Source organism: Bufo bufo, chromosome 1 (genome assembly GCF_905171765.1).
Source record: "Bufo bufo chromosome 1, aBufBuf1.1, whole genome shotgun sequence".
NCBI classification, from domain to species: domain Eukaryota; kingdom Metazoa; phylum Chordata; class Amphibia; order Anura; family Bufonidae; genus Bufo; species Bufo bufo.
In genome coordinates, this window is record NC_053389.1 from 132,748,281 (window position 1) to 132,771,692 (window position 23,412).

At 42.8% G+C, this 23,412-nt stretch overlaps 1 protein-coding gene across 5 annotated transcripts in view; it reads left to right on the forward strand.

The window, feature by feature from the left end:
* Positions 1–23,412, forward strand: part of KCNAB2 (potassium voltage-gated channel subfamily A regulatory beta subunit 2) — a 240,356-nt gene that overhangs the window by 156,211 nt on the left and 60,733 nt on the right. For 4 of the 5 annotated variants that reach the window (XM_040429484.1, XM_040429503.1, XM_040429493.1 and 1 more), the window contains 2 exons: positions 11,198–11,241; positions 12,065–12,102. In XM_040429484.1, coding sequence (XP_040285418.1) covers positions 11,198–11,241; positions 12,065–12,102 — 82 coding nt within the window. Of the gene's footprint in view, positions 1–245; positions 458–11,197; positions 11,242–12,064; positions 12,103–23,412 lie in introns of those variants that run through there. The other variant, XM_040429476.1, reaches the window with a different exon arrangement.

Consider the following 23,412-nt stretch of genomic DNA (forward strand, 5'->3'; position numbering starts at 1 on the left):
AGATTAAAGGAGCTTCGTGCTTTTCCAAAGATCAGATAATGCTTTATAATATCCGTATCCTCTTGGTTAACCCTACACTCGCCTGTCACGGGTAGGGTAAACAGAAAATAAAGGATCCCGTATGTTTTAGGCTTTTTTTTTTTTTGGCATAGTCACCGACCAGACGGCGGCGAGGGACCACCGCAGAGTAACCTCGGTCTGAAAGATAGCAAGCATATTGGAGACCTGCGGGAAGAGAAGACACCATGCAGGTTTCGTTTGCCTGTTCGGAGCACAGTTTAAAAAGTCGGAGCACGGACGATAGACTGAACCGTCAAAATGTTAGTAGCCCGAGCCTTGGAGCCAGGTCAAGATTCCGAACTGTGGCTATGGTCGCTCGGAGCTTGGGACATCTGTCAGTGCAAAATGCTCCAACCCCTAGTGAATCCAGCTTGCGTCAGCCTGGAATGAAGTATAGGTATGGGATGGTTTGTGTCGGTTTCATCTGTCAATTCATGAATTCATTTTTATGTGGTACAGATGTAGCAGAGCTGAATTTGTCATTAAACTCTTTGAAGGCTAGATTAATAGCACATGACAATGACGTAGGTTTAACGGTGTAAAACCACTAATAACACTTAATGATACCACAGTGAGTAGGTTCGGCACTGCTGCATCTGCTACATCCAGTATATTTGTGCAAAGTGTGTTCTACATTTTGTATTCTGAAGCTTGTCTTGCCCTGCAGTCATGCTGCCGTACTGTACACATCTCGTTATTTCTCTAAATAGCCCTTGTTTACATAAAATGAACTATATTACATTGCAGAGAGTGTTTGAAACGCGTGAGGATAGAGCGTTGGCTGCTCCCGAGCAAGATCTCGACCTATTCACTATACATGGATGGCAAAGATTAGTACTTTTAGACTCAGCTTGCTCTTTCCATTGATACGTTGGTCATCTTTAGAACGGCTGGGTTTAGTAGCTCTAGTAGAGCCAAGTTTGTCAGAGGAAATTCTGTGGCGGATTTTGCTGCGGATCTGATGCATAATCCACGGGTGTGGATTTTGCTGCGGTTTTACTGCAGATTTCACCCTATGCGTGGCACAGAGCGGCATAAATTGACATGCCCCGGAATAACGTTGTGGATTTTTTGTGCAGTGTGGATGACATTTCCTAAAATCTCATCCACTTCGCAGGTACTATAAAACGCTATGCAAATCAGATTGTTGCAGGTTTTGGGGGAAAAATGGCAGTGGAAATCTGCAGCATGAATTGACATGCTACGATTCTAAAATCCACACAGGTCAGTTTCTTGCATTTTTTGGGATGAGACTGTGTATTTGTGTCGGACCCATTCATTTCAATTGGGCCACAAAAGATGCGGACAGCACACCGTTTCCGTTACTTGGCCCCACAAAAAAAAAAAAAAAAAACAAACTCCTTTTCTTGGCTGCAACTGCGGACAAGAATAGGGATCTCTATCATAGGGCTGGCCATTCGGTTCCGCAAAATGCAGAATGCACACGGCCAGTATCCGTGTTTTGCGGATCCACAATTTGCAGACAGCAAAAACGGATACCTTATTGGTACTGTAAGCTGCAGACTTGCCACTGTGCAGCAAATCTACAGTGTATTCTTCTTATGTGGACATGCTCTAATACAGAACTCTTAATCCATAAGCTAAAATCAATAATTAAACCATTTACAATGTTGCAACCAACCCATTGGTCCAGATTCATCCATACGATATGATTATTCACAAGAATTCATAATGACAGTCCGGAATCTGCTGTTTGAGGTGTAGTGGTGCTGGGAAAGATATATCTAGCCCTAGGGTTGCCCCTACACTGGCGCCTGTTAGAGCACCTACCTTACAAAGCTGTACTAATGAACCCTACTGTAATCCACCAGTTAATCTACTCGAGGCAGGAAAGGTTCAAACAGGTAAAAAGTTAACAGGTCATAAACAAGATTTAGTCAACCAAACGCCATATGTGGTGGAGCCAGTAGCCGGCCGGAGGGTATACCTGATAGATCATAGCTAACTAGGACTGCCGTCAGGAATTTCAGGGCCCCACAGGCAAACCGTGTTCTCCCCCTCCAGCCCTTCTCACATTTCTATCAAGTTTTATTATGGATTAAATGAAGGGGAAAAAATTGCGCCATTTTTATTTACGCTGTTCACCACTCACCCTAAATAATGTGTTCACTATATTGTACGGGTTACTATAATTACATGAATACCAAATACTGTGTTGTAATATTCTGTAGAGAAGTGGGTAAGGCTTCTATCTATTGTGTAGAAGGTTTGGTGTTCAGATCCCACCAAGACCTGTAAAATAATCTTTATATTAAAAGTTATGGCAGAAAAATAGAATTTTTACATTCCAGCCTTTTACTTTTATGGTAAAAATTACAATTTTCTGTACTAAGTATGAAATATCACAAAACAGTATTTGCTATCCTGAAATCATAATAAGCTGTACAATATAGTGAACACATTATTTTTGGTGATGGTGGTAAATAGTGCACATTTTTTTTACTTCATTTCAGTGATATACGATTTATTTTATATTATGCCTATGAAGAAAATAGATTTTTAAGCACAAAAATTCAGCATTTTCAAAAGGGCAGGTCTGTAGTGTAATGGCAAGTCTTCTGCCTGCCAATAATTTCTTTAGTACAAGTCTATGTACTGGAAGAGGGCCGTTCCCCAAACTCATATCCAACTACTTTATTAAAGGGATTGTGTCACTTCAGAAAATAGCATTTATCATGTAGACCAGGTTAATACAAGTCACATACTAATGTGTTGTGATTGTCCATATTGCCTCCTTTGCTGGCTTGATTCATTTTTCCATCACATTATACACGGCTCATTTCCATGATTACGACCACCCTGCAGTCCAGCAGCGTTGGTCGTGCTTGCGCACTATAGGAAGAAGCACCAGCCTATGTGCCCTCCTGCCATCTCGGCCACCAAAGATGCCGGCACTTTTTCCTATAATATGCAAGCATGACCATCACTGCTGGATTTCAGGGTGGTCGGACTCGTAACCATGGAAACGAGCAGTGTATAATGTGATGGAAAAATGAATCCAGCCAGCGAAGGAAGCAATATGGACAATCACAATACATTAGTAAGTGCCTTGTATTCACTTTCTCTACATAATAAATGCCACTTGCTGAAGTGACACAACCACTTTAATATTCAGTGCACCGAAGTGAATACTAATGAGGCTGCTGGAGCCCCTAGGTGCTCCGGGCGCCTGACTGCAGTATCGCCAGTACTGCCCTGATGGCCGCCCTGTTGCTAACTGTTTGATGAGGGTCACAGAAAACTATGATCTATGCACTTTAGGGGCAGCTTTAGGTCCTACTAGTGAAACTATATTTTTGGTCGTCTTTAGTTGGGCCCGGCCATGGGGTCTCCAAACAATGGAATTGATGCACCACATTAGTTTTTGGGCGCTCTAGCAGCTGTACGTCTTGTGTCATTTGTAGAATGCACTAGTTGATATTTTTATTTTTTAATTATTTAATACATTAATACCAAGAAAATGGTAGGATTTTTTTATTTATTTAAATGAATTTATAGTATTTGAGAGAGAGAGAGAATCCTCTGCAAATCTAGTCTGTATTACATGTACTCCATTTGTGTGTCCCTTTTCTTCATAAGTAAAATCATAGCCATACCCCCTTCTTAAATAAAACCTGCCCGGGTGAAAATCTCATTTGATCAGCAGGTAGCATGTTATAGAGCAGGAGGAGCTGAGCAGATTGATATGTAAATAAGAAAAGATTCATTATAACTTATTTACTTAATAATCTCTGCTTTTTATGCTTAGGAGTCATGTGGGCGGTCCTACTTACTGATTGACAGCTAAGTCTCTATACTTAGTCACAAAGAGTTTGGTGACAGTCACTGCATGGCACCGCCCACATGACTCCTGAAGATGAAAGTAGACATTTAAATTAATAAATTACCAGCTTTCCTGAACATTTTCCCACAAAACTAGATATCAATCTGCTCAGCTCCTCCTGCTCTATAACATAATGCCTGCAGATTGCACTGCATTTTCTTGGTGACAGGTTCCTATAAAAAAATATATATAATGATTTTATAATTTGGAATAAAATCGGCAACCATACAGTTTTTTTTTTCTGTAAAAGGCAAATTCCAGCATGGCATGAAACTATTAGGGTAACCCTAGTATAAGATGACTGCTTTTTTCCAGAAACAGTGCCACACCTGTGCATAGGCTGTGTCTGGTATTGCAGTGGAGCTTCATTCACTTGTTTAGGGCTGAGCTGCAATGCCAAACACAGTCCATGGACAAGAGTGGCGCTGTTTCAGGAAGAAAGCAGCCATGCTTTTGAAATATCATGTAACCCCTTTAAAGGAGCACTCCTGCGAAAAAACTTCTTCTCTGACCTATTAGAAAGGTGCATGATGTAATCTGTAGTGAAGGTAATCTTCTTACCATGTGACTGTATTTATGAGTTATAACCTCCCTTCTGATCCTCAGCTGTGTCAGGTCAGAGAATAATATTTTTTGCGGAGTTCTTCTTTAGTATTTGCCCTCTCTGCAGCTGTGGTTCAGAAAACCAGAGCACCTTGTGTGTGCCTTTATAACCCCCATAAGTGTTGTGAGAGCAGATTTTAAATCATACTGGAAACACAGCACAATTTTTAGCGCAGAAGTCTGACTCTACTAAGAAGACCCCTTCACATCTGCTCGTGTTTTATGCCTGAAAGACATAATTAAACTGTCTGCACAACATGGTCAGAGCAAAGGAACAAGCTTTGCCTCTTATTCAACCTCTGGCAGCTTTGCAAGAAAAAGGGGATTGGATGGCGTAATCTGATGATTCAGTCTAATACTGTGATGGACGTAACAGCGAGCATCTGTTATGGCAAAACGCACTCGTCTCTCCCGCTGCTGCTACTATGTGTGAATTTCTAGTCAGTTGTCCATACAGCTGATGTCTGGAAAATGGCAATTATATTACTGTATAATAATGTACATTGTACGCAGCAATACTAGCATTTATTTAAGCACCATTTTACAGTTTACATACAGAATATAAATCTATATAAAATGTTGAGCCATTTTGTAAATACAGTCAGGTCTATAAATATTGGGACATCGACACAATTCTTACATTTTTGGCTCTATACACCACCACAATGGATTTAAAATGAAACGAACAAGATGTGCTTTACCTGCAGACTGTCAGCTTTAATTTGAGGGTATCTACATCCAAATCAGGTGAACGGTGTAGTTATCACAACAGTTTGCATATGTGCCTCCCACTTGTTAAGGAACCAAAAGTAATGGGACAGAATAATAATAATAATCATAAATCAAACTTTCACTTTTTAATACTTGGTTGCAAATCCTTTGCAGTCAATTACAGCCTGAAGTCTGGAACGCATAGACATCACCAGACACTGGGTTTCATCCCTGGTGATGCTCTGCCAGGCCTCTACTGCAACGGTCTTCCTGCTTGTTCTTGGGGCATTTTCCCTTTAGTTTTGTCTTCAGCAAGTGAAATGCATGTTCAATCGGATTCAGGTCAGGTGATTGACTTGGCCATTGCATAACATTCCACTTCTTCCCCTTAAAAAACTCTTTGGTTGCTTTTGCAGTATGCATTGGGTCATTGTCCATCTGCACTGTGAAGCGCCGTCCAATGAGTTCTGAAGCATTTGGCTGAATATGAGCAGATAATATTGCCGGAAACACTTCAGAATTCATCCTGCTGCTTTTTTCAGCAGTCAAATCATCAATAAATACAAGATAACCAGTTCCATTGGCAGCCATACATGCCCACACCATGACACTACCACCACCATGCTTCACTGATGAGGTGGTATGCTTAGGATCATGAGCAGTTCCTTTCCTTCTCCATACTCTTCTCTTCCCATCACTCTAGTACAAGTTGATCTTGGTCTCATCTGTCCATAGGATGTTGTTCCAAAACTGTGAAGGCTTTTTTAGATGTCGTTTGGCAAACTGTAATCTGGCCTTCCTGTTTTTGAGGCTCACCAATGGTTTACATCTTGTGTTGAACCCTCTGTATTCACTCTGGTGAAGTCTTCTCTTGATTGTTGACTTTGACACACATACACCTACCTCCTGGAGAGTGTTCTTGATCTGGCCAATTGTTGTGAAGGGTGTTTTCTTCACCAGGGAAATAATTCTTCGGTCATCTACCACAGTTGTTTTCCGAGGTCTTCCAGGTCTTTTGGTGTTGCTGAGCTAACCGGTGCATTCCTTCTTTTTAAGGATGTTCCAAACAGTTGTTTTGACCACGCCTAATGTTTTTGCTATCTCTATGATGGGTGTGCTTTGTTTTTTCAGCCTAATGATGGCTTGCTTCACTGATAGTGACAGCTCTTTGGATCTCATCTTGAGAGTTGACAGCAACAGATTCCAAATGCAAATAGCACACTTGAAATGAACTCTGGACCTTTTATCTGCTCATTGTAATTGGGATAATGAGGGAATAACACACACCTGGCCATAGAACAGATGAGAAGCCAATTGTCCCATTACTTTTGGTCCCTTAACAAGTGGGAGGCACATATGCAAACTGTTGTAATTCCTACACCATTCACCTGATTTGGATGTAAACACCCTCAAATTAAAGCTGACAGTCTGCAGTTAAAGCACATCTTGTTCGTTTCATTTCAAATCCATTGTGGTGGTGTATAGAGCCAAAAATGTTAGGATTGTGTCGATGTCCCAATATTTATGGACCTGACTGTACATGACATTACTTATCTTGTACTGATCCTGAGTTACATTTTGCTTTATACTCCAGAGCTGCACTCACTGTTCTGCTGGTGGTGTCACTGTGTATTACATTTTGTATCCTGTACTAATTGGGAGTTACATCCTGTGGTATAGCCCAAAGCATCACTGGTGTTTTTCATAGTAAATAAATGAACTGATGTAATTTAATAAGTTATGCTAAATTTATATATAATCTGTGTAAAATGTTGAGTTGCTGTGTGCATGCATTAACTTGTACTGATTTACATCTTGTACTATACTCCAGAGCAGCTCTCACTATTCTGCGAAGTCACAGTGTACATATATTACATTACTTATCCTATACTGATCCTGAGTTATATTCTGTATTATACTCCAGAGCTGCACTTACTGTTCGGCTGGTGGTGTAACCGTGTATATACATTACATTACTTATCCTGTACTGATCCTGAGTTGCATCCTGTATTATACTCCAGAGCTGTACTCACTACTCTGCTGGTGGAGTCACTGTGTACATACATTACATTACTTATCCTGTACTGATTGGGAGTTATAGCCTGTATTATAGCCCAAAGCTTCACTCTTTATTCTGCTGGTGGAGTCACTGTGTACATATAGGGCTGCAGTAAACTATTATTTTAGAAATAGAGTATTCTATCGATTATCAATTTTACGATTAATCTAGTACTCTGGGGTGGGGCTCTCCCCCACCCCAGAGCCGTCGGCTCTCCCCCACCCCAGAGCCGTCGGCTCTCCCCCACCCCAGAGCCGTCGGCTCTCCCCCACCCCAGAGCCGTCGGCTCTCCCCCACCCCAGAGCCGTCGGCTCTCCCCCACCCCAGAGCCGTCGGCTCTCTCCCACCCCAGAGCCGTCGGCTCTCCCCCACCCCAGAGCCGTCGGCTCTCCCCCTCGTGCCAGAAGCTCTCCTCTCCCCCTCGTGCCAGAAGCTCTCCTCTCCCCCTCGTGCCAGAAGCTCTCCTCTCCCCCTCGTGCCAGAAGCTCTCCTCTCCCCCTCGTGCCAGAAGCTCTCCTCTCCCCCTCGTGCCAGAAGCTCTCCTCTCCCCCTCGTGCCAGAAGCTCTCCTCTCCCCCTCGTGCCAGAAGCTCTCCTCTCCCCCTCGTGCCAGAAGCTCTCCTCTCCCCCTCGTGCCAGAAGCTCTCCTCTCCCCCTCGTGCCAGAAGCTCTCCTCTCCCCCTCGTGCCAGAAGCTCTCCTCTCCCCCTCGTGCCAGAAGCTCTCCTCTCCCCCTCGTGCCAGAAGCTCTCCTCTCCCCCTCGTGCCAGAAGCTCTCCTCTCCCCCTCGTGCCAGAAGCTCTCCTCTCCCCCTCGTGCCAGAAGCTCTCCTCTCCCCCTCGTGCCAGAAGCTCTCCTCTCCCCCTCGTGCCAGAAGCTCTCCTCTCCCCCTCGTGCCAGAAGCTCTCCTCTCCCCCTCGTGCCAGAAGCTCTCCTCTCCCCCTCGTGCCAGAAGCTCTCCTCTCCCCCTCGTGCCAGAAGCTCTCCTCTCCCCCTCGTGCCAGAAGCTCTCCTCTCCCCCTCGTGCCAGAAGCTCTCCTCTCCCCCTCGTGCCAGAAGCTCTCCTCTCCCCCTCGTGCCAGAAGCTCTCCTCTCCCCCTCGTGCCAGAAGCTCTCCTCTCCCCCTTGTGAAATCATCTCCCCCACCTGCTCCTCCTGACACCCGGAGTGCACTCCGGGCGCCCATCCCTAGTCGCACCAACTTACCTTTCCAGCAGGGGCACCACCGACACTCCATCAATCTGCGGGACAATGGATATGCTGTGGAGTGTCTGGAGGCCCCCTGCTGGAAAGGTGAGTATTGCGGGCCAGCGCGAGACCACGGAGCGGTAGTAATAGCAAGCGCTTCACTCCCGCTCTGTGGTCACGTGACACAAACGAATCTTCATTGCAATAAATTTGCATCGAGGATTTTTTTTGTGTCAAGTTACTCAATTCAATCGAGTAATCGTTTCAGCCCTATGTACATACATTACTTACCATGTACTGAACCTTAATTACAGCCGGCATTATACTCCAGAGCTGCACTCACTATTCTGCTGGTGGAGTCAATGTGTATATACATTACATTACTTATCCTCTACTGATTGATCCTGAGTTACATTTTGTATTATACTCCAGAGTTGCACTCACAATTCTGCCGGTAGAGTCATTCATAATTTTGTTAGATGTTTCTATGGTATATTGAAGAACAATTCATAGCATTTAATTTTCCTTTATGCAAAGACTCAATGTTTCCAGTGTTGACCCTTCTTTTTCAAGACTCTTACAATTCGCCTGGGCATGCTGGATGTCCGCTTCTGGGACAAATCCTAACTGATGACAATCCATTCTTGCCTAATCAGTGCTTGGAGTTTATCACAATTTGCGGTTTTGTTTGTCCATCCATTTTTTGAGGATTGACCACCGGTTCTAAATGGGATTGAGATCTGAGGTGTTTTCTGGTCATGCACCAAAACAAAAATGTTATTATTTATTTTTTGTTCACCGAGCCACTTAGTTGTTAGTTTTAGGCTACAAGCACACGACCGTATGTGTTTCTTATGGCATCCGTTTTTTTGCGGATCCATTGTAATAATGCCTATCCTTGTCCGCAAACTAGAAAATAAAAGGACATGCACTATTTTTATTTTTTTTTGCAGGGCAACGGAACGGACATAGTCATGCGGACAGCACACTTTTTTTGCGGACCCATTGAAATGAATGGGTCCGCATTCTATCCGCAGAAGGAACGGACACAGAAACAAAATACGTTCGTGTGCATGAGGCCTCGGGCACACGACCGTATGTGTTTTGCATTTCCCCCAAAAAAACGGATGACATCTGTTTTTTTTTGCGGATCCGTTATTTTTGCGGATCTATTGTAATACCTATCAGGCCTCATGCACACAACCGTTTTTTCGGGTCCGCATTCGAGCCGCAGTTTTTGCGGCTCGGGTGCGAACCCATTCACTTCAATGGGGCCGCAAAAGATGCGGACAGCACTCCGTGTGCTGTCCGCATCCGTTGCTCCGTTCCGAGGCCCCCCCAAAAAAATATAGCATGTCCTATCCTTGTCTGTTTTGCAGACAAGAATAGGCATGTCTACAATGGGCCGCCCGTTCCGTTCCTAAAATTGCGGAAGGCATACGGGCGGCTTCCGTTTTTGGTTTGCGGACCGCAAAAAACGGCACGGTCGTGTGCATGTAGCCTTACTCTGTGACATGGTGCTCCATCACACTGGAAAAAGCATTGAACATCACCAAATTCCTCCTGAATCATTAGAGGAAGTTGCCCTTCGAGGATGTTTTATTACCATTCCTTATTCATGGCAGAATTCTTAGACATTACTAAGAGTACTTTCACACTTGCGTTAAACTTTTCCAGTATTGAGTTCCATCCTAGGGGATCAATACCGGAAAAAAACTGATCAGTTTTATCCTAATGCATTCTGAATGGAGAGCAATCCGTTCAGTATGCATCAGGATGTCTTCAGTTCAGTCACTGTACAGTTTTTGGATGTTTTCTCCGTCCAAAATTCTGTAACACTTGCTGGAATGCCGGCATTATTTTACATTGAAATGCATTAATGCCGGATCCGGCCTCAAGTGTTCCGGAACAACAGATCCGGTTTTCCGGTCTGCGCATGCGCAGACCTTTTAAAAATGTGGAAAAAGCAAATACCGGATCAGTTTTTTCCGGATGACAACCGGAGAGACGGATCCGGTATTGCAATGCATTTGTGAGACGGATCCGCATCCAGATCTGTCTTCTAATGGTATCAGTTTGCATACAGCTTGCCGGATCTGGCAGGCAGTTCCGGCGACGCAAGTGTGAAAGTACCCTTAGTTTGTGCTGTCCATAGTCACATCTTTTATTATACTCCAGAGCTGCACTCACTATTTTGCTGGTAAAGTCACAATGTCCTTCCATTAGATTACTTATCTTGTACTAATCCTGGGATGCATCTTGTATTATACGCCAGAGCTGCGCTCACTATTCTGTAGGTGAAGTCCCTGTGTACATAGCTTTATTTCTCTTGTTCTGATACTGAGTTACAGTGTACTGTATATTATACTCCAGAGCTGTATTCATCTTTAGTGGCTCAGTGTCTAAACAGTTTCCTCTGGTGATTCTCCTACTGCAAGACATTAGTTCTTCTAAAATCACTTGGAAACATTTTGCTAATAATACAGGTTAGGATATGGACCATAGATGCAGCTTTGTGAGCGAGTCTTTACTGCTGTGTTGGGAACCTAAGGAAACTATAGGCCCTGTGTAGCAAATTGAGACGACTTTGTGACCTTTGTTCTTTTATGTTTGTAATGAAGGTGTGAGAATAATGGCATTAGTGCTGAATATGACGTCACATGGACATAACTATTCACCTATTAACTGATTTTGACGTTTCCTTTAGTAACACTTGTAAATATTGTTTTCTCAGAAATCTTGGAAAGTCCGGCCTAAGGGTCTCCTGCCTGGGCTTAGGTAAGTTTTTATTTTTACCTCTGTTCTGTGGTGTGGCTGTTGTGTCTTTGTCTTTTTCTTTTTATGTCTTTAGATTTTGCAAATTGATAGTATGATAAAAAGGAAATAATACACAAGATAAAAGAGATATATTGTACAAGGAGGAAATGAACCATAGCTGAATATTTTATGTTGCGGTTGGGTGAGAAACAGTGGGAGACCCTAAATTAAATTCACTGGGTTTTTCCTTTTCATTTCTTTTATATATTTTTTTTTAACGTAAACTGAGTGTATTAGAATTTATCAATCATTAGTTGTTAGATTATATGTAAAATTAAAATGTGCCGCCCTTCATGGCCCATTTGTTTACAGTGATAAATATATGTTAATCTTTCTTTAAATAAATTTTCTATATATGTGCTTATGTTGAAGTTTTATAAATAATAAAGATTTTTATTTCAATTATTTTTTTATTCTATCAATACACATCATACATTTTTCTTTTAGCTGTGTGTGTGTATATTTATTAAATCTTATAGAAGTAACCAAGGACTTTATATTACAATTTTTTTTATTAATTTATTTATTTTTTGCTGCTTTGTCTGTATTGAATTTCACATTTGGATGGAGGAAACAAATGAAAAATAAATAACAAAATAAACTACTGTATGAAGATTCCAAATAAAGCCTGTGTGAATCCTTTCCGTACAGGGGCAGCTTATGTTTCACTTGCTATTCGTTAGTGTCTTCCCATACGAAAGTCTTTATATTGACTTTGGTGTACAGGACATGCCAAGGATTCATACAAAGTATATTCTTGACATAGCTTCTGTGTCTTCTACAGGAACATGGGTGACGTTTGGAGGTCAGATCACGGATGAGGTAAGACGCTCAGTGTATAAATACACACATGCAGCAGTTGTTAAGAAAGGTAATTGTGACGATTGGGATGAGTGAGCGTTCAGGGGGTTGTTTTGTGTACATCTGTTAGCTTTTCATCACGCTCACTTATTTTTAACTGTGTTTGACAGGTCTATGCTTTGCATAGTTGTCAACATGGGCAGCAGTCTTATTAATGGTTTTAGTTGATTGACTTTTGGGTGTGTGTATATATATATATATATATATATATATATGTGTGTATATATATATATATATATATATATATATAATAACCCAAATTGAAAACCTTTGAACCAGAAACATGGAAGTTGATGATCAGACTTTACCAATTTTTTGGTTACAGATCACAATGTTAAAGAAACACAGTTTTTGTGACTTAAAGGGGTTATCCCATCATTAATGTAAAAAAGACAATCTGCCACAATATGGTAATTAACAATTTCCAGCAAAGCTAGAACCAGCCCTGTACCTCACGTGGATCCAGAGATCTCACTATTCATTGCTCCAATTGCTCTCCTAGATTTACTGTGAAGGGAATCTGTCACCAGCGACCTCCCTATCCAACTGTCTGCATAGACACATAGCTGTGCTTCACCTGATGAAAACGCAGTTTTTCCTTCTCTTCATCTGTGGCGTATTTCCCCAGCTATGTTACTTTTTCTTAATATGCAAATTAGGCCTTTTGTGCAATGAGGGTGTCACCAATGCTCTTGTTGCACCCAAGCTCCGCTCCTTTCTGTGACCAGCCACTGCCTGGCCCTTTTAATCAAAACCGCTTACCAAGCACAGAGCCGTAGATTGTATAGCGGCTGTACTTGATATTGTCGCTCATTCCCATTCACTAAGCCACGTGACTGGTGAATGTGATGTCATCGCCCTAGGAAGAGGTTTCAGTGCTGACGAAGCACCACGGCTTCTTCAAACAGCTGATCGGTGGGGTTTCCAGATGTCAGACCCTCACCGATCAGATATTGATGATTATGGACTAGGTGATTATGACAAAATAAATGTATTTTGATTATTTCAACTTTAAAGACAATTGTCTATTTTAATCTTGATTATTAATATTCTGGCAATAATTTTTATTTTTTTCTGTTTACGTTGTATATAGGGGGTGTCCTATATATAGAGGGGTGCACTCTAAATAGGGGGGTATCCACTGTCTGTTGCAATGCTAGAGAAGCAAGGGGAGAATCAAAGTGGCAGGGATGGCAAACTAAGACAGAGCTACTCTGGGGTGGGGGGACAAAGCAGGGTGGCACAGGTGACAGAGTAAAGATGGCAGGGAGACACAGGCATACCTCATTCACATACAGGCTTCATTCCAGATCCTGCCGCTGCAGGTAAGTAATCGCGCGCCTGTGTTTATTCGGCGCAGGCGCTCTGAGATAAGGAGGCTCGTCTCCTCAGCACTCCCTCAGTGCGCCTGCGCCGATGACGTCACCGAAAGAGAAGACGTCATCGGTGCAGGTGCACTGAGGGAGTGCTGAGGAGGCGAGCCTCCTTATATCAGAACGCCTGCGCCGAATGAACACAGGCGTGCGATTTTTGAAATGCTGACAGGGCCACCGGAGCAGGAGATCGCGGCTGACCCTGTCAATCAACAGGAGGAGGGGGCGGTTTTTTGCGGCTTCTACCAGCAAGTAGACGCCCTACTTGCTGGTAGACAGGTAATTAGCATATTATAAAAGTATGTTTTTTGCCATATCTACAGAACGAAAATGATTAATAACATAATGTATAGATATATTGCAGTATAGGGATTATAAGTACCCCAAAAAATATATATTGAGTTTAGTGGGGTGACAGAAGCCCTTTAACCACCTCAGCCCCCAGAGCTTAAACACCCTTAAAGACCAGGCCACTTTTTACACTTCTGACCTACCCTACTTTCACCGTTTAATGCTCGGTCATGCAACTTACCACCCAAATGAATTTTACCTCCTTTTCTTCTCACTAATAGAGCTTTCATTTGGTGGTATTTCATTGCTGCTGACATTTTTACTTTTTTTGTTATTTATCGAAATTTAACGATTTTTTTTGCAAAAAAATGACATTTTTCACTTTCAGTTGTAAAATTTTGCAAAAAAAACGACATCCATATATAAATTTTGCTCTAAATTTATTGTTCTACATGTCTTTGATAAAAAAAAAATGTTTGGGTAAAAAAAAAAATGGTTTGGGTAAAAGTTATAGCGTTTACAAACTATGGTACAAAAATGTGAATTTCCGCTTTTTGAAGCAGCTCTGACTTTCTGAGCACCTGTCATGTTTCCTGAGGTTCTACAATGCCCAGACAGTACAAACACCCCACAAATGACCCCATTTCGGAAAGTAGACACCCTAAGGTATTCGCTGATGGGCATAGTGAGTTCATAGAACTTTTTATTTTTTGTCACAAGTTAGTGGAATATGATGATTTTTTTTTTTTGATTTTTTTTTTTCTTACAAAGTCTTATATTCCACTAACTTGTGACAAAAAATAAAAACTTCTATGAACTCACTATGCCCATTAGCGAATACCTTGGGGTGTCTTCTTTCCAAAATGGGGTCACTTGTGGGGTAGTTATACTGCCCTGGCATTCTAGGGGCCCAAATGTGTGGTAAGTAGTTTGAAATCAAAATGTGTAAAAAATGACCGGTGAAATCCGAAAGGTGCTCTTTGGAATGTGGGCCCCTTTGCCCACCTAGGCTGCAAAAAAGTGCCACACATGTGGTATCGCCGTACTCAAGAGAAGTTGGGGAATGTGTTTTGGGGTGTCATTTTACATATACCCATGCTGGGTGAGATAAATATCTTGGTCAAATGCCAACTTTGTATAAAAAAAATGGGAAAAGTTGTCTTTTGCTAAGATATTTCTCTCACCCAGCATGGGTATATGTAAAATGACACCCCAAAACACATTCCCCAACTTCTCCTGAGTACGGAGATACAACATGTGTGACACTTTTTTGCAGCCTAGGTGAGCAAAGGGGCCCACATTCCAAGGAGCACCTTTCGGATTTCACCGGTCATTTTTTACACATTTTGATTTCAAACTTCTTACCACACATTTGGGCCCCTAGAATGCCAGGGCAGTATAACTACCCCACAAGTGACCCCATTTTGGAAAGAAGACACCCCCAGGTATTTTGTGATGGGCATAGTGAGTTCATGGAAGTTTTTATTTTTTGTCACAAGTTAGTGGAATATGAGACTTTGTAAGGAAAAAAATAAATAAAAAATAAATCATCATTTTCCGCTAACTTGTGACAATAAATATAAAATTCTAGGAACTCGCCATGCCCCTCACGGAATACCTTGGGGTGTCTTCTTTCCAAAATGGGGTCACTTGTGGGGTAGTTATACTGCCCTGGTATTTTCCAGGGGCCCTAATGTGTGGTAAGTAGGTAAATGACCTGTGAAATCCTAAAGGTGCTCTTTGGAATGTGGGCCCCTTTGCCCACCTAGGCTGCAAAAAAGTGTCACACATGTGGTATCGCCGTACTCAAGAGAAGTTGGGCAATGTGTTTTGGGGTGTCTTTTTACATATACTCATGCTGGGTGAGAGAAATATCTCGGCAAAAGACAACTTTTCCCATTTTTTTTATACAAGATATTTATCTCACCCAGCATGGGTATATGTAAAATGACACCCCAAAACACATTGCCCAACTTCTCCTGAGTACGGCGATACCAGATGTGTGACACTTTTTTGCAGCCTAGATGCGCAAAGGGGCCCACATTCCTTTTATGAGGGCATTTTTAGACATTTGGATCCCAGACTTCTTCTCACGCTTTAGGGCCCCTAAAATGCCAGGGCAGTATAAATACCCCACATGTGACCCCATTTTGGAAAGAAGACACCCCAAGGTATTCAATGAGGGGCATGGCGAGTTCATAGAAATTATTTTTTTTTGGCACAAGTTAGCGGAAACTGATTTTATTTTTTTATTTTTTTCACAAAGTCTCCCTTTCCGCTAACTTGGGACAAAAATTTCAATCTTTCATGGACTCAATATGCCCCTCACGGAATACCTGGGGGTGTCTTCTTTCCGAAATGGGGTCACATGTGGGGTATTTATACTGCCCTGGCATTCTAGGGGCCCTAAAGCGTGAGAAGAAGTCTGGAATATAAATGTCTAAAAAATTTTACGCATTTGGATTCCGTGAGGGGTATGGTGAGTTCATGTGAGATTTAATTTTTTGACACAAGTTAGTGGAATATGAGACTTTGTAAGAAAAAAATAAAAATTTCCGCTAACTTGGGCCAAAAAAATGTCTGAATGGAGCCTTACAGGGGGGTGATCAATGACAGGGGGGTGATCAATGACAGGGGGGTGATCAGGGAGTCTATATGGGGTGATCACCCCCCTGTCATTGATCACCCCCCTATAAGGCTCCATTCAGATGTCCATATGTGTTTTGCGGATCCGATCCATGTATCCGTGGATCCGTAAAAATCATACGGACATCTGAATGCAGCCTGACAGGGGGGGTGATCAATGACAGGGGGGGGTGATCAATGACAGGGAGGTGATTAGGGAGTCTATATGGGGTGATCACCCCCCGGAAGGCTCCAGGGAGACGCCTGTATGTGTTTTGCAGATCCGATCCATCTATCAGTGGATCCGTAAAAATCATGCGGACGTCTGAATGGAGCTTTACAGGGGGGTGATCAATGACAGGGGGGTAATCAATGACAGGGGGGTGATCAGGGAGTCTATATGGGGTGATCACCACAGTCATTGATCACGCCCCTGTAAGGCTCCATTCAGACGTCCGTATGCGTTTTGCGGATCCGATCCATCTATCAGTGGATCCGTAAAAATCATGCGGACATCTGAATGGAGCTTTACAGGGGGGTGATCAATGACAGGGGGGTGATCAGGGAGTCTATATGGGGTGATCACCACAGTCATTGTTTCAAAGAAGAAGACCGGCACTTCGCAGATGTAGATCACAATGTAGATTTATTCAGTCACATATTCAAGTGGCATAGTGACGCGTTTCAGCACAAGTGTGCTTTCATCAGACTGCAATGAAACATCTTACACTCCAGCTATTTATACATAAATGAGACACTAAGGAACTGACATCATCAGAGGAGCTCCGCCTCCCTCATTAAATAAAAATTCGCATATCAAATAATCACAATGAAAAATTCGCATTAGAAAATTCGCAAAAAAAATTCGCATAAAAAAATTCGCAAAAACTTATCCACTCTGTACTGGCGAAGATTTTCAGTCAAATAGTCCATTTTGGCAGTGATTAATCACGCTGAAGAAAGAAAGAAATATATTTATCTGATTGCATAAAGCCGAATGCCTTATAGGAAGCAGGACACATTGTACTCACGATTGAGGCCCCTGGGCTCCATTGTCTGAAGACGATGGATCCAGTAAGCCTCTCTTTTCAATAACAATTTATTTCTATCACCCCCTCGACGGGGTAATGATACACCTTCAACTCTACCAAAAGTGCATAAGTCACTAATTAATCCACCAGGTCGCCCGATAGTGGCGTCCACCGACTCCATACTTTCAAATCCAGCTATTTTTTTGGAGAGGGTATTAACCCCTCTAACTAAATTAGCACCATCGTATATCCGAGATACTGGCCACTTTCTATCTGAAATTAGCTCTCTATTTCTTTCTTTCTTCAGCGTGATTAATCACTGCCAAAATGGACTATTTGACTGAAAATCTTCGCCAGTACAGAGTGGATATGTTTTTGCGAATTTTTTTTGCGAATTTTCTAATGCGAATTTTTCATTGTGATTATTTGATATGCGAATTTTTATTTAATGAGGGAGGCGGAGCTCCTCTGATGATGTCAGTTCCTTAGTGTCTCATTTATGTATAAATAGCTGGAGTGTAAGATGTTTCATTGCAGTCTGATGAAAGCACACTTGTGCTGAAACGCGTCACTATGCCACTTGAATATGTGACTGAATAAATCTACATTGTGATCTACATCTGCGAAGTGCCGGTCTTCTTCTTTGAAACGTTTGTCTGGACGCCATTCCACGGACACGTGCACCGCGAATTCAAGAAGGTAGTGCCGCCCTGTTTTCACTAGCACCACAGTCATTGATCACGCCCCTGTAAGGCTCCATTCAGACGTCCGTATGCGTTTTGCGGATCCGATCTATCTATCAGTGGATCCGTAAAAATCATGCAGACATCTGAATGGAGCTTTACAGGGGGGTGGTCAATGACAGGGGGGTAATCAATGACAGGGGGGTGATCAGGGAGTCTATATGGGGTGATCACCACAGTCATTGATCACGCCCCTGTAAGGCTCCATTCAGACGTCCGTATGCGTTTTGCGGATCCGATCCATCTATCAGTGGATCTGTAAAAATCATGCGGACATCTGAATGGAGCTTTACAGGGGGGTGATCAATGACAGGGGTGTAATCAATGACAGGGGGGTCATCAGGGAGTCCATATGGGGTGATCACCACAGTCATTGATCACGCCCCTGTAAGGCTCCATTCAGACGTCCGTATGCGTTTTGCGGATCTGATCCATCTATCAGTGGATCCGTAAAAATCATGCGGACATCTGAATGGAGCTTTACAGGGGGGTGATCAATGACAGGGGGGTAATCAATGACAGGGGGGTGATCAGGGAGTCTATATGGGGTGATCAAGGGTGATCAAGGGGTTAATAAGTGACGGGGGGGGTTGTAGTGTAGTGGTGCTTGGTGCAACATATTACTGAGCTACCTGTGTCCTCTGGTGGTCGATCCAAACAAAGGGGACCACCAGAGGACCAGGTAGCAGGTATATTAGACGCTGTTATCAAAACAGCGTCTAATATACCTGTTAGGGGTTAAAAAAATAACATCTCCAGCCTGCCAGCGAACGATCGCCGCTGGCAGGCTGGAGATCCACTCTCTTACCTTCCGTTCCTGTGAGCTCGCACGCCTGTGTGCGCGCGTTCACAGGAAATCTCGGCTCGCGCGAGATGACGCATATATGCGTGACTCTGCGCAGGGCTGCCGCCTCCGGAACGCGAATCTGCGTTAGGCGGTCCAGAGGCGGTTAAAGGAAATGGAGATGAAATTTCTACATTTCACTTTTTTGGCAGATTTTCCATTTTAATCCAATTCTTTCTTTAACACATCGAGGTTTAACAGCCAAACAAAACTCTATATTTATTACCCCGATTCTGCAGTTTATAGGAACACCTCATTTGTGGTCGTGAACTGCTGTATGGACACACAGCAGGGCGCAGAGGGCAATCAGCAACATATAGATTTTGGAGGGCAATTTTAACAGGAATAATTTTCATGCGCCATGTTGCAATTGAAGACCATCTGATACACTACTACAGTAAAAACTCCCAAAAAAGTGACCCCATTCTGGAAACTACACCACTCAAGGAATCTTTTAAGGCATGTAGTGAGCACTTTGGCCCCAAAGGTGTTTCATAGAATTAGGAAACACATGATTGTGAAAATGAAAAATTACATTTTTTTCAAGCAAAAGTGATTTTAGGTTTAAATTTTCCACTTTTACAGGGGGGAACTTCAGAAAATACATCCCATAATTTGTTGCCCATTTCCTGCTGATTACAGCAATACCTAATATGTGGTTGTATACTGCTGTATGGGCGTACCACAGGGGTCAGAAAAAAAGGAGCACCAAATGGCTGATGCAGGGCAGATTTCTCCTGAATAATTGACAGGCACCATCTTGCAATTGAACACACCCTGATGCACCCCTACAATGGAAACCCCAAAAAAGTTACCCCATTCTGGAAACTACACCCCTCGAGGAATCTATCAAGGCATGTAGTGTGAGCACTTTGACCCATCAGGAGTTTCACAAAATTAGGAAACAGGAAAAGTTGCTTTACACCCACATTTTTCACTTTCACAAGGGGTAACAGAACGAAATGCACCCCACATTTTGTTACCCATTTCCCTCTGAATACGGCAACACCCCATATGTGCTAAAAAAAAAATGATGTATGGGCGCAGAGCAGAGCTCTAGAGTCAAACAGAAAAATATGGATTTTACTGACTTGAATTAGCAGACATTGATTTTAGGTGCCATGTCGCATTTAAAAGATTCCTGAGTTCCCCAGAAATTAAAAACCCCAAGAAGTGACCCCATTTTGGAAAGAGCAACCCCATATGAACATTTTAACTGGTGGAAAGGGTACTTTTCAGCAAACAGGTGTCTCACAGAAATGGATATGTAAGCAATGTGAACTAAATAGAGATATAAGGTGGTAAAACTAGAGGGAGCATCAAGGATGAAATTATTCCATGGATGAATGGTAGATTCTAAAACACTCCTTCATGCACAGGCCAGATTTTCAGGGCAGGTTTCGCAGTGGTAAATTGTGTCCTTCCTAATCCCCCTTTTTGAACACACTCTGCATCCTTTTTGGGTCCTTTCTTTTCTTGCTGTCTGGGGGACTTCACCTGGGAAGTGTTGTCCTGGTGCAACTCGGGCACCGTAACTTCCAGAAGTACTAGGGCCCTCTTCTGCTTGGTTTGGAAGAATTAGGGCCTTGATCACTACTTCTTGAAAGTGAAGAAATGTTCCTGTGTGTCCTTTAGACTTAAATAGCACATACGCATTGTACAGCCAGCTTTTTGTACCACACTTTTGTTTTTCGTGTGGCACTGTAGGGCTTCAGAACTTGATCTGAAAAATCAACCCCGCCCATATGCTTATTGGAGTCCAGGATCCAGTCTGGTTTGGGGACAGTGGAAGTTGTACCACGTACATGGGCAGGTGAGCTGGTGTTAGTATGAATGGTGGTCAATACAAGCATGTCCCACTTGTCCTTGTACTTAACCACCAGCATGTTCTCATGGAGGAGGGCCCTGCTTTCACCCTTTCTCAGTGGTTGCCCTAACAGGGATCTAGAGAGGCCTCTCTGATTTTTGCGCACTGTGTGGCAAGCCACAGTACCTCTGGTAGTTATGGACATGAATAGGGGTATGCTGGTATAATAGTTATCCACATAGAGGTGGTAACCCTTATCCAGCAGTAGGTGCAGTAAGTCCCACACTAGTTTCCCAGTAATTCCTAGGACAGGGAGCATTCTGGGGGTTCAATCCGGGAGTCTTTCCCTTCATAAACCTGAAACTTATAGGTGTACCCGGAGCTACTCTCAGAGTTTATACATTTTTATGCCATACCATGCTCGCTTCCTGGGCAGGTACTGGCGAAATCTTACCCTCCCCTTTAAATGTACCAGGGACTCATCTATACAGATATTTTGTTTTGGGGTGTACACTTCAGCAAACTTGGTGCTGAAGTGGTCAAGGATGGGCCTAATTTTAAAAAGCCGATCAAATGTTGGGTCATTTTGGGGCGGACACTGTGCATTATCATTATAATGCAAAAATTTCAGAATCGACTCTTCTTTTTCGGTGATGTCATTGGCGCAGGCGCACTGAGGGAGTTCTGAGGAGGCGAGCCTCCTCATCTCAGAGCGCCTGCGCCTAATGAACACAGGCGCGCGATTTTTGAAATGCCGACAGGGCTGGCCGGAGGAGGAGATCACGGCTGGCCCTGTCAATCAACACGACGAGGGGGCGGTTTTCTGCAGCTGCTACCAGCAAGTAGCCGCCCTACTTGCTGGTAGAGACCTAATTTACATATTATAAAACTTCGTTTTTAGAAGAAACTGCTGAATCAAAGTAAGTAAGACCATTATATTTTCATATATCGCAGCATAAGTAATTTAACTAGCCCCAAAAAAAAAAAATGACTTTAGTGGGGTGACAGAAGCCCTTTAAATCAATTCAAGGAAATTAGGCAACATCTAATATATTGTATACATTTCTAAAACATTTTTGGGGGTGACAGCTTGAAAAAAAAAAAACACAGGAATTCAAACTTTTTTTTTTGGAGTTTTTTTTATGTTCGCAGCAATTACATTTAAACTATATATATATAGTTTGTTTAGTTTTTCTATTTTTTATTGCATTTTTTTGTGTTGCTGCACTGTTCAAATTGAGCCTTTAGGAGGAGGTTATCCTGCAGGTTTTTAAGCCAAAGCCAGAAGTGGATCCAGCAGGAAGAATAAGTCTAAGGCTCCATTCACACGTCCGCAAAATGGGTCCGCATCCGTTCTGCAATTTTGCGGAACGGGTGCGGACCCATTCATGTGCTGTCCGCATCCGCATTTGCGGAGCGCGGCCCCGATCTTTGGGTCCGCAGCTCCGCAAAAAGATAGAGCATGTCCTATTCTTGTCCGCAGCTGCGGACAAGAATAGGCATTTCTATAGGGGTGTCGGGCGGGTGTATTGCGGATCCGCAATTTGCGGGTCCGCAGCACAGCACGGACGTGTGAATGCAGCCTAAATCCTTCCTTTATATTTCTAATTCCTTTTGCATCCACTTCTGGCTTTGGCTGAACAACCTGTAGGCAAATCTGGCTCAAAACCTTCTTCAAAATCAATACATGTGAACCTGCCCTCAAAGACCTATAACATTTTTATTTTTCCATTGTTGGACCTGTATAAGGGGTTGTTTTTGCAGGGCGAGTGACCGTTTTCTATTGGTGCCATTTTGGGATGTATCATTTTTTTAATTGTGTGTTTTGGGAGGTAAAGTGAACAGCAGCCATCAATTTGTCAGTTTGATATATTTTCACATAAATAAACATATTTGACAGTAAAAAAAAGGTTGCTTTTGATTTTTACTTGTTTGTTTTTTTTTTTGTTTTTTTTTTAATTGTTTTTTCTTATATCCCAAAAAGGGACTTGTTCATATTGACAAAGCTCTTAAATGGTCTGTCCAGTTTCAGTAGGAAAATGGACAACCCTCAGGGTCTGCAATAGACACTGGTAAGTACTTACCTGAGGGATCCCGCGCCGCCACTCTGGTTTTTCCAGCCAGGCTGTATTTGCCCAGCTGTAATTGTGACACTACATTTGAAAAGATGCGACTTCTGTAGCCATTCAGTGGCCTCGGCGATGCACCCAAAGAGACCAGTGATTGGCTGCAGCCGTGTTGTTGATGTGACGTCACTGCTGCATCTGGGTAAACAAAGCCTGGCCAGCAGAACTGGAACGGTGGCACAGGATCTCTCAGGTAATTACTTACCAGTTCTTTATTGCATTCTGAGGTTTACCCGGTTTCCTCCTGAACCCCTTTAAAGAGGACCTGTCACCACTCCTGACATGTTTGTTTTAGTAGTTACTTGCATCCCCCTTGCAATAAGAATTCCGGAGCATCTTGTCTTTTGACTCTGTGATGTCCCCTTCCTTTATTATTCCTGATAAAAGTTTTGAATGAATTACAAAAGGTTTGCAATAAAGATCCTAAAGGG